This window comes from Eptesicus fuscus, chromosome 20, assembly GCF_027574615.1.
Source record: "Eptesicus fuscus isolate TK198812 chromosome 20, DD_ASM_mEF_20220401, whole genome shotgun sequence".
Lineage (NCBI taxonomy): Eukaryota > Metazoa > Chordata > Mammalia > Chiroptera > Vespertilionidae > Eptesicus > Eptesicus fuscus.
Window position 1 is genome coordinate 17,014,552 of NC_072492.1, and position 11,969 is coordinate 17,026,520.

Below are 11,969 nucleotides of genomic sequence, written 5' to 3' on the forward strand. Positions count from 1 at the left end.
TCTAGAGCAGGAAAGCTCAGCTTTTACCTGCTCATAACAATAACATCCAACTAGGCCATAAGGAGAAAGCTTAAACAAGGAAGCTGCAACAAATAATGAAGATAAGATGCTCTCTCCCATTGGCCAATGACCATCATTGTAAAGTCGATTGCTCGCCTGGCAAGATTTGTAGAACTGGGGATGTGGCTTCCAGGCCCAAGGTGGGGGCTAATGAGCATTAAGAGGTTGAGCAAGTCACTTTGCAGTCTGTTTCCTCATCTGTCAAATAGGGATATTCTTGCTCAGTCTCCTTCTACTTGCAAGAGGTTTTATTCCTTCCCTGGATCTGAATTTTCTCTTCCAAAGCTGACTGGCTAGCTCAACATAACCTCGATGCAACCTTCACTAAAATCGGGAAGAGAAATGGTCAAGCCGCCTCCTGCCAGATGAGTATCCGGGCCAGGGGGACTGGCTGAGAGGGGAGACAGGCCAGCCTTTCTTGGCCATGGGGGCAGGGGCAGCCAGCACCTGTCTGTAAGCACCAGGATGAATGGGGCAGGGCCTCTGGAGAGCAAACCCTAGACATCTCCACCAGCAGGCGCCATTTGCACGGAGGACTTCTGTCATTTACATTTCACTTAGCTCCCAGGGACAAAAGCAGGCAGGCAAGGGGCAGCTTCCAAGCACTCGCTATATGTGGACTGTGCTGGACACATTAAGTTGGGGGCATTGAGAATGCCACCAGGTGTTAGACCAAATGGGTCAGACCAGACCTGGGTTCAGCAACTTCGGTACTTGGGTTCTGGCTAGGAAAGAATTCAGAGCCAAGGCTTAAACTCTAAGAGAACATTTACTTAGAAAATCACAGAGGTAGGAGCAGTAATTCGTAGAAGAAATGGGCTCAGTAAATAAGTTATAGAGGCCAAGGGCAGGCCCTTGGAGCTTAGAAGTGAGGAAGGTGAAGGTGATGCACCTGGCGGGGTGGGGCGGTGGAGGGGGAAGGGTGTTGGCACCAGGGCGGGGGTCTTTATTCAGTGCAGCTGGTCCTGACAGCATCCATGGTGTCGCTTGTCTGGTTTTGCTGCTTTTCTGGGCCTGGAGCTGGAATACAACTGAGGCCTTGATGTTATCGCTAGGGAGGAAAGGTCAGGCGGTCCAAATGGAATGACCAGCGATATGCTAGGGGAGGAGAGGTCACCCTGGGGGCGAGGTTCCACCCCACAACTGTCCGTTGCTAGGCACCTGGGCTTTCCACCCTGGTGACCTGCACCTGGCCCATCGTCCTTGCTCTGCTCCTGTCTGTCTCACTGCCTCCCACCGTTAGTGGATGAGAGGACTAAGGACACACAGAACAGATGAGTCCTTCACAAGGCAATGTGTCCACACGTGCCTGTGCATGGGTCCGTGCCAATGGCTGCAATTATTGAGTATCAGAGGGCCAAACTCGATAGATTTGATAGAACCCCCATCAAAATCCCAGCGGAGTATTTTGAAGAAATAGACAAGATTTTTCGAAAAATGTATATGGGAAAGCCAGCAGTGCTCTAGAATAATCAAAACACTGGACAAAGTTGGAGAACTTACACTACCTTATATCAAGACTTCTCATAGCCCTTGCCAGTGTGGCTCAGCTGGTTGGAGCATTGCATCCCATGTGGGTTTCGGGTTTGATTACCATTCAGGGCATGTACCCAGGTTGTGGGTTCAATCCCCAGTTGAGGAACATACCAATCTCTCTCTCTCTCTCTCTCTCTCTCTCTCTCTCTCTCTCTCTCCCCTCCCCCCCCCATATCCTTGGGTAAGGATTAAAAAAAAAAAAAAGGCTTACTATAAAGCTACAATAACTAGGACGTTGTGGTATTGAAACCAGAACAAAGTCCTGCTGCTGGTGGCTACTAGAGTCAATTACGTAGAGATGGGATTGGATCTTCGTGGTGCTGTTTATTATTCAGATGGCCGGCCGTCTGAGAGAGTGACAGGTGCAATACCCTGAAAAGATCACTCTGACATTTCATTTCAAGCCAGCCCTTATATAGGGTTAGGGGATGGGGATGGGGGAGGGACTAAAACTAGTGAATTCCCACGGTCTGCTTTCTATCGCCATCCTTGCAGAGATTACCCCAGAACACTGTCTCTCCCCTCAGTTAGTCCCGTCCTTGACTTGCACGTAAAGTGTATCTTCTTTTCTGAGTAATGGACCCACCTGGGCTTCGAGGCCGCCGTATCTTTATGGCCCTGTGTTTCTTCTTGCAAAACATCCTCCAGTTTACCAGGGTCTGTAAGAAGAAAACTCTTTCCTATTGTTAGTGTAGTGAATCGCTATTAAACTATAATTCTGCTTCTGTTACGTGCCCTTCCCCTATCAGTATTGGTGTAAGAAGAGACAGATAGATCGAGGAAACAGAATTGAGTCCAGAAATAGATTCACACGTATACAATTAATTGATTTCCTACAAAAGTGACAAGTAAGTGAATAGGGAAAGGGATGTTTTTCTAATGAAAGTTGCTGGGACAACTAGAAATCCACTTGGGGGAGGAGGATAAATCTTGACCCCTATCGGACTTTATTCACAAAATGAATTTGAGATGGATCATGGACCGAACCTAAGACCCCAGAACTATACAGATTCTTGAAGAAAACGGAAGACTATCTTTGTGATGTAGGAGTAGAGACAGATTTCCTTGGGCAAGATACAAAAAGAAAAAACTGAAAAAAAGTGTCTTCATCAGAATTTATCAAAAGACACCATTAAGAAAATGAATCCAGCCCTGGCTGGTTTGGCTCAGGTGGATAGAGCGTCAGCCTGAGGACTCAAGGGTCCCAGGTTCGATTCTAGTCAAGGGCATGTATCTTGGTTGCGGGCATGTCCCCAGTGGGGGGGGTGCAGGAGGCAGCTGATGGATGTTTCTCTCGATGTTTCTCTCTCTTTGATGTTTCTGGCTCTCTGTCCCTCTCCCTTCCTCTCTGTAAAATATCAATAAAAATATTTAAAAAAAAAAAAAAAAAAGGAAAGAAAATGAATCCAAAATCTGCAGACCTGGAAAAAAGATCTTTGCAGCTGAGGAAGGATTTTATATCCAAGACATATAAAGAGTTCTTACAAATCAACAATAAAAATATACATATTCCAATTACAACATGGGAAAAGACCTCCACAGACACTTTATAAAGTACGATATTCAAGTGGCCAATAAGCAGTTTTTAAAAAAATGCTCAACCTCATTCGTCATCAGGGAAACGGCACTTAAAACCCACAGGGAAATACAGCTCCAGACACACTAGGATGGCAGAAATCAAAGACTGATGTTCTGGCTATCCATTGCTGCACCACCAATCACACTGAAATGTAGTAACTTAAACAATAACACCCATCTTATTCTCCCTCACCATCTCTCTGAGTTAGGGATTCAGGAAGGGCTGGGGTAGGGCTGGCCTGGGGTTTGCAGCAGCAGCTGGGGGCATCCCTCCCTGGGGGTCTGTTGGGGCTTCCTTAGGTTCCAGCGGCCCGGGGGCGCTCAGACCTCTTCCCTGGAGGCCCAGGTGTCCAGGAGCAAGTCCCCCGATGATGGAGCAGATGCTGCATTGCCGTCTATGACCTGGCCTGAGAAGTCACAGTGTCCCTTCCACCACACACTGCCGGTCAGGAGTGAGCCAACCACCCGCTCCGAGGGGAGGGGAGGGGCGTTAGGCTGTCTCCCGAGGTGGAGATGGCAGAATTCTAGAAGCGCGTGTGGGAGGAGAGATGTTATGACAGCCATTTGGGGGGGATACATCGTCTGTGGTGAATAAACCTGGGGAGAGACGCCAGGCTTTGCGGGCCACACTGAAGCCCCATCTCAGTATGAACTGTGAGGGGGCCCTTGGAGGGTTTTAAGCAGGAGAGCGGAATTGTCCGTCTTTAAAAATTAACTCCAGCAGCTGCGCAGATAAAGAGTTTTCGGAGAGCGTTTGGAAGTAGAGATCCTTTAGGAGGGGTGTCCGGACGGCAGGGGTCCGCGTGCCAGGCACTGCGGTCAGCCCGGCCCAGGGGAGGGGGTCGGGGGAGGACCGCCGGGCGTCTGCCCGTCCGGCCGGCCGTTCTCCTCGCTGAGACGGAGAACAATGAAGTAAGTTTGTGTTGCACACCTTGGGCTTGGAAGGCCAGGGTAGAGGTACGAGGCTGGAACGTGGAGGACAAACACTGAGGCGAGAGCAAGCAGCCCTTGGAAAGGTCCTGGGGGCTGTACAGTCTCTCTCTCTCCCCGTCTTCCCCATTGTGCCCAGGTCGCAGGCGGAAACGCGCACGCGCACACCTAGTCCGCGGGCGGCCCCGAGGCTGAAGCTCCCCGACTGCGCACGCGCGCGCGCTGTGTGGCGGTCGCCATGGAGACGCGTGGCCCTGGTCAAGCACTCGGCGCCCGGAGCCGCGGGCTGGGCTGCAGCGGGTCTTGAGCTGACCCACGCGCTGTTGGCGGCCCCGCCGGGGCGGATGGACGGCCTCCGTGGGGCCAGGGCGTCGCGGTATGGCGAGGAGGATGAGGATGAGGAAGAGGAGCTAGAGGGCGGCCCTGGGGGCACCAAGGAGTCCAGACTGCCTCCCATCTCCAGCTACGCCCCAGAGCCCAAACGGAAGGGGAAGAAGAAGAAGAAGAAGAGAAAGACTGAGGGATCAGGCAAGGGGGACGGTAAGAGGAACAGCTAGCTCGGAAGCCTCAGCTCCTGTACCTGAGATTTCTCCCCCTAACCCCCACCCCCCTGAGGTCACCCACCCGCGTCCCTCACAGAGACCCCCCATCTACCTGGGGACCGGTTCAGACCAGAAACAGATACTCGCCAGTCCCAGATAGAGGCCCTCCCGCTCCCCACTTATCGCTGCCCCTCCCCTGCTCATACGAGTCAAGACCATCCATGTGCACAGAAACCCTGCCCCAAAGAGCACAGAGAGCTCACGTCCTGCACCGAGAATGCTCAGCATCCATGGAGACACTCTACCCCAAACAAAGACACTCCCCACACCCAGCATTATTCCCACAGCCTCCCAGCCCCACACAGCACCTCACCTGTACAGATACCCTCTCAGCTTCCTAAACCCTCGGCTGAATTGCAATCCTAAACCTCCCTACCTTCCCCACAGAAATCTCAAGCCCTCCTACCTACAGAGATCGCCTCATCGTCACAGACGTTCCCCGAGCCAAAGAAACGACGGCACTGGAGGCAGACGCCCCTCACACACAGAAACACAGACTTCTGCCTTCTGTCTAGAGACCCTCCTTGCCTCCTCATTCCTCAGGGGTAGTGGCCTCTGGAAGTTACGTAGACACCCAGTTAATGCAGATGAGGTAGTATCCCCCCTGCACAGACTGGCGTCCCCACCACCCGTCCACCAAGGCCAGCCTTCAGCTGCACACACCCCATCACATCAGCCACTGCTACAGACTTTTATAACCCCAACACCCTCAAAAACACCCCTTTATGGCAGTATAACCGCCAGGTAAAACAAAGCACAGATACCCCATCAGGCACACAGTCACAGAGTACACACACACACAGATGCTGTCTCATACTCACATGCACAGACCCCCCCCCACCCCAAGCAGTTCCTGTACGCATACAACTGTATGCATGCAGGTCTCACTCCAGTCTCTCTCAAGGACACATCAGACCCCACACATCAACCGCTGCCACAAACCCACGGAATCCCTGCGTCTCCCTGAACTCTCCTCGTAGAACCCCCTGATTTCTTGACAAAGGCACTGAGCACCTATTCTGTGGAGAGAGAATAACTGATGTAAAATGCCGTCTCGACTGTCACCCCGTGGTCTCCGGTCCAGGCTTTGGCTGTCTGGGAGGGGGCTCTCACTGACCCTGGCACAGCAGCCCTGACCTCTAGCGTGGCGCGTCCTGGGTCAGGGTTCTGGGCCCTGGTCCTTTGTGTGCAGAGCTGGCACCCCTGGCAAGCCGGAGGCAGGAGGAGTGGCAGCCTTCCCCATGCCAACCTTGAAGTTTGGGGAAGGAAGCAACAGGAAGATTACAATGACTTCATCAGGTGGAACTGTAATAAAAAGGCAAGAAATCCATTCTGGAGGTTAGGCCAAAAAGCCCTAATTTGGTGTTGTGTCTGCAAAACCAAACCAGGAAATGTATTGTCTTTTTGGCTTAGCTTCTGACCCTAGAAATGAGAGTGGCATGTACTTCATACTGTCAGCAGGGGACACCACATAGTCTTGGGGGAGTGGAAAGGTATAGATGTGGCAAAAGAGCATTTTTTTTCTTATTTTTGTTTCTCTTTTGTGTGTGTGTGTGTGTGGGGGGGGTATATTTCTCTCCCCACCAAAAAGAAGAATAAGCTGATGAAAGAACCACAGCTTATGTGTGTGTTATATAATTCAGGAATGCTTATTAATGTAAAAAAAAAAAAATCAGTGCAAGCCACATGGCAGAAGTATTTCCTGGCTTGGCATAATATTGCTTCCCACAGTCAGATGGAGGACGTGTTCCTGCTCTCCATTTCTCCATCATAAAGAAGTCTAGACTGGGGGTAGAGTCACAGGCGCCCAGAACTGAAAGAATCCGGGTGAGCGTGTGGAGAGGTGAAGTGAGGGGCAGCGTAGCACAGAGGAAAGAACAGGGCACTGGGAGTCAGGCCTGCATTCAAAATCCTGGCCCTGCACACACACACACACACACACACACACACACACACCCCACCTGCTAGCAGGTATATACCATTGGCAAGTTACGGAGACTTTTGGAGTCTGTTTCCTCACCTGGAAAATAGAGCTGATAGCCTGTATCCAGAGGACAGGCTCATAGTACGTGCTCAACAAAAGCATATAGTGGTCGCCCTAACCGGTTTGGCTCAGTGGACAGAGCCTCGGCCTGCGGACTGAAGGGTCCCAGGTTCGATTCCGGTCAAAGGCACGTACCTTGGTTGTGGGCACATCCCCAGTAGGGGGCGTGCAGGAGGCAGCTGATCAATGTTTCTCTCTCATCGATGTTTCTAACTCTATCCCTCTCCCTTCCTCTCTGTAAAAAATCAATAAAATATATATTTTTTAAAAAGCACATAGTGGTGGAGTGCATCCGAGGCTGCTGGGAGTGGCCACTGCGCCCTCGGTAAGGAGGGGCCTGCACTCCCCACCCCCTTATGTCTTTGGTGAGTGTGGCACCATTCCTGAGCAGGACGAGGGCAGGCCTCACCACAAACGCTAACCCTGCTCCTCTGCTCGGCAGATAAACACCAGAGTCGAAGCCTGAGGAATCAGCAGCTGTCTTCATCTTTTCACGAGGTCTTGAGTCCCGGCAAAGATCATGGCCCGAGACCAGAGCACAGGCAGGACAAGGAGCCCAGCAAGCTCGTCCCTTCTTTCTCCTCCTCTGTCAGTCTCCCCAACTTTGCCAAATTAGAAGAGAAACTTTCGAACAGTGTCAACGAGAGCCTGCGTTGGGATGGCATTCTCGCCGACCCGGAGGCAGAAAAGGAACGGATTCGCATCTATAAACTGAACCGGAGGAAGCGGTACCGGATTTTGGCCCTCAAGGGCATCCACGCCGACCCCTGTGCCGAGGAGAAAGCTGAGAACCCCGCCTGTCTCTCCGATCACCACCGAGAGGACAGCACCCACAGCAGGCAGCTCGCACTGAAAGCCGCCGGCCCCGATGACTACTTGGAGGGCAGCCTGACTCCAAGGCTCCCACACCGTGACTTAGCCACTGCTCTGCCCGAGTGAAAATCCACCCGTGACCCTGACACGCTTACCCTGTTTCCTCACCGCAAGTTTATGTGTTAGAGAAAGGAGAAGAATAAAAGGAAATCAGACCTACAGCTGCAGGGAGCAGCCCTCTGGTGTGTTGATGAGGTCAACTCTCCTGCCACCAAGGGGGCCTCAGCGGCCCCGGGCAGCCACCGCTCCTTCACAAACGCAATTTAGTGAGCCAGGTCTTTTTCTGAATTTCCTTTTCCTCAGATAAGCTGGCACCTCTTCGTCATTTAATTTCTCATCACAGTTAGATGTCTGTAACTTGCCGTCTCCCCTTCCCCTCCCCGCCAAGGAAGGGAAAGTGTGTAGATGACAGCAATTCTAACTCCTGAACGAATTTCATGGGTAAAGCTCCAGACACAGCACACGTCTGTGGGCTCCGGGAAGATGCTCCAGATATCCCGGAGACCTTTTCTTGTAATTAAACACACTCCCTGCCCTTACGTGGTCTGCAAGATAAGTGAGCTCCAGACGTCATTCCTGGGAGGTTATGCTGAGAAGTCTCAACGTGACTATCGCTTCTCTTACGAATACGACCGACCCTCCCCTAATCCCCCCAAATGGCATGTTAAGCAAAGTTCTGAAAAGGCTCTGCTTGGCTACCTGTCCCAAGTTGCTATGCTTCCCTTCCACAAATATTGAGCGAGGGCCACTGTTCCCAGGAGCAGACCCAAAGACAAGGACGCGGGTGCACGTAGATTATTTGGGAGGTGAAGGAAAGAGCAATAGAAACAGGGAAGAAAAGGCAGCCAAGCCCGGGCTGGAGTGGCTCAGTGGTTAGAGCGTTGGCCTGCGCATCGGAGGGTTCGAGGGTTTGATTCCAGGTCAGGGGCACACACCTGGGTTGTTAGGTTCGATTCCCGACCCCCGGTCGGGGTGTGCGCAGGAGGCAACCAATCGATGTCTCTCTCACATGGATGTTTTTCTCTGCCCCCTCTCTCTCCTTCCCCCTCTCCCCTCCCCTCCCACCCTCTCTAAAAATCAATGGAAAAAATATCCTCCTGTGGAAAAAATATCCTACACACACACACACACACACACACACACACACACACACACACACACACGACAGCCAATCCAGGGACACTTTTTGTAAAATTAATTATTGTTGAAAGTATTACATATGTCCCCTTTATTCCCCCATTGACCCCCCTCCAGCCTGCCCCTCCCCGCCCCGCCCCAGGCTCTCACCACCCCATTTTCTGTGTCCATGGGCCAAGAGGTGTACCCACTGGTACCCACACTCCCCCGCCTTCCCTCCGAGTTTCCGCACTCTGTTCCATCTTCCATGTCTCTGGATCCACTGCGTTCGTCGGTTTATTTTGTTACTTAGGTTCCACACATGCATGACATCACGTGATACTTGTTTTTCTCTGACTGACCTATTTCTCTTAGCATGATGCTCTCCCTCCATGCTGCCTCAAAGGGTAAGAGGTTCTTCTTTTTATTGCTGCATAGCGTTCCAGGGTGTAAATGTACCACAGCTTTTCTCTCCACTCATCTACTGATGGGCACCTGGGCTGTTTCCAGATCTTGGCTATTGTAAATTGTGCTGCTATGCAGTAGGGGTGCATACATTCTTTCTGATGGTGTTTCAGGTTTTTTAGGATATATTCCTAGAAGTGGGTTCACTGGGTCAGCTGGCAGTTCCATTTTTAATTTTTGAGGAAACTCCATACTGTTCTCCACAACAGCTGCACCCGTCCCCAGACACTATGAAACCAACTTGCATGCGGGACAAGTGGGGCTTAACCTCACAGGGAACAGGGTCAGGGTTAGCCTGCCCGCCGCCCGGGAGCTGAGGGCTGGGCCCGGGGTGCTCCTCCCGGCGTTCCCGGCCTGCCACACCTGTGGGCCTAGACGCTACCTCAGTTGTGGGGGAACCACCCTCAGATACAGAGATGCTGACCGAAAGGACCAAGACCTGGGGTGGTCCCTGGGGTAGTATCAGCCACCTGTGTGCCACCCCATGCAGGGCCTGGGAGCGACGGAGTGGAGGCTCAAGACGAGGTCCCTGCCTGCCAAGGAGTTCAAGACATGCAGGATTCTAAACACACACACACACAGGACATGCAGGATTCTAAACACACACACACAAGACATGCAGGATTCTAAACACACACACACAAGACATGCAGGATTCTAAACACACACACAAGACATGCAGGATTCTAAACACACACACACACACACACACAAGACATTCAGGATTCTAAACACACAAGACATGCAGGATTCTAACACACACACAAGACATGCAGGATTCTAAACACACACACACACACACACACACAAAACATTCAGGATTCTAAACACACACACACACACACAAGACATTCAGGATTCTAAACACACAAGACATGCAGGATTCTAACACACACACAAGACATGCAGGATTCTAAACACACACACACAAGACATGCAGGATTCTAAACACACACACACACAAGACATGCAGGATTCTAAACACACACACACACACAAGACATTCAGGATTCTAAACATACAAGACATGCAGGATTCTAAACACACACACACAAGACATTCAGGATTCTAAACATACAAGACATGCAGGATTCTAAACACACACAAGACATGCAGGATTCTAAACACACACAAGACATGCAGGATTCTAAACACATACACACAAGACATGCAGGATTCTAAACACACACAAGACATGCAGGATTCTAAACACACACAAGACATGCAGGATTCTAAACACACACAAGACATGCAGGATTCTAAACACACACACAAGACATGCAGGATTCTAAACACACACACACAAGACATGCAGGATTCTAAACACACACACACAAGACATGCAGGATTCTAAACACACACACACAAGACATGCAGGATTCTAAACACACACACACACACACACACGACATTCAGGATTCTAAACACACAAGACATGCAGGATTCTAACACACACACAAGACATGCAGGATTCTAAACACACACACACAAGACATGCAGGATTCTAAACACACACACACACAAGACATGCAGGATTCTAAACACACACACAAGACATGCAGGATTCTAAACACACACACACAAGACATGCAGGATTCTAAACACACACACAAGACATGCAGGATTCTAAACACACACACACAAGACATGCAGGAGTCTAAACACACAAGACATGCAGGATTCTAACACACACACATAAGACATGCAGGATTCTAAACACACACACACACACACACACAAGACATTCATGATTCTAAACACACAAGACATGCAGGATTCTAAACACACACACACAAGACATGCAGGATTCTAAACACACACACAAGACATGCAGGATTCTAAACACACACACACACACGACATTCAGGATTCTAAACACACAAGACATGCAGGATTCTAACACACAAGATATGCAGGATTCTAAACACACACACAAGACATGCAGGATTCTAAACACACACACAAGACATGCAGGATTCTAAACACACACACACAAGACATGCAGGATTCTAAACACACACACACACAAGACATGCAGGATTCTAAACACACACACAAGACATGCAGGATTCTAACACACACACACACACACACACACACACACACACACACACACGACATGCAGATTCTAGGAAGAGGTTGGAAGTCAATGCAAAACACCACGACCGCTTACCTGACCTTCAGGCAAAAGTGCTTACCTTGGTCGCCGCTGGCAGAGCAGCCCTCTCCTCGCCCTTCCTTGAAAGGCCAGCTGCAGAGTTTCCACGCGTCGGCCATTGTAACCTGGCAACAAACAGGGAAGGGACTTTTGGAAGAGCCCGTCCTCCCGGGAAAGGAGGTTGGCAGCCACGCCCGCAGGGTCCCTGAAGCAGACGGGAGTGGCCCTCCCTGTGCCGAGGCCTGTGCTGAGCAGGTTGAGGAGGCCCTGGGGACTCGAGGGATGAGGACCAGGGGCTCAGTGTGGCTCCATGAGGAGGAGAGATGGGAGACGCGCCACCGGGCCTCACCCGACGCCCCAGGCTCAAGGGAAAGGCAGCTGGGAGACACCGGCTAAACTACCCCCAGGTCCCCGACCTTCAGCCACGGTGAGATGATGATAAAGTAGTCTGAAGCCACTACGTCTTGGGGTAATTTTGTTACACGGCAGCTAGCAGGCCGAGGGCCACCCCTTCACCCTCAGCTGCGCCTCTCGGCGAGCTGCCTCGCCCTTGATCTGAAGAGTGGAAAACCCACAGCCAACCTGATGGTAAGAAGCCACGTGTCAC

At 51.1% G+C, this 11,969-nt stretch overlaps 1 protein-coding gene and 1 long non-coding RNA gene across 3 annotated transcripts; one reads left to right on the forward strand and one right to left on the reverse strand.

Annotated features, from left to right (window-relative positions):
* Nucleotides 1-864: 864 nt before the first annotated feature.
* LOC114233850 (uncharacterized) lies at nt 865-3,546 on the reverse strand. Of its 2 annotated transcripts, XR_003620042.2 has the most exons (3): nt 3,368-3,546; nt 2,183-2,255; nt 865-1,111 (listed from the first exon to the last, which is right to left on the reverse strand). It is a non-coding gene; the product is annotated as an uncharacterized LOC114233850 (long non-coding RNA). The 2 variants fall into 2 exon arrangements; XR_003620041.2 differs by lacking the exon at nt 865-1,111 and having other exon boundaries at nt 1,901-2,255.
* A 435-nt stretch (nt 3,547-3,981) lies between these two features.
* Nucleotides 3,982-7,784, forward strand: LIAT1 (ligand of ATE1). The gene is made up of 3 exons (XM_008147946.3): nt 3,982-4,086; nt 4,244-4,644; nt 7,193-7,784. The coding sequence occupies exons 1-3, from the start codon at nt 4,082-4,084 to the stop codon at nt 7,687-7,689; spliced, it is 903 nt and encodes a 300-aa protein (XP_008146168.3). The 5' UTR covers nt 3,982-4,081; the 3' UTR covers nt 7,690-7,784.
* The last annotated feature ends 4,185 nt before the right edge of the window (nt 7,785-11,969 follow it).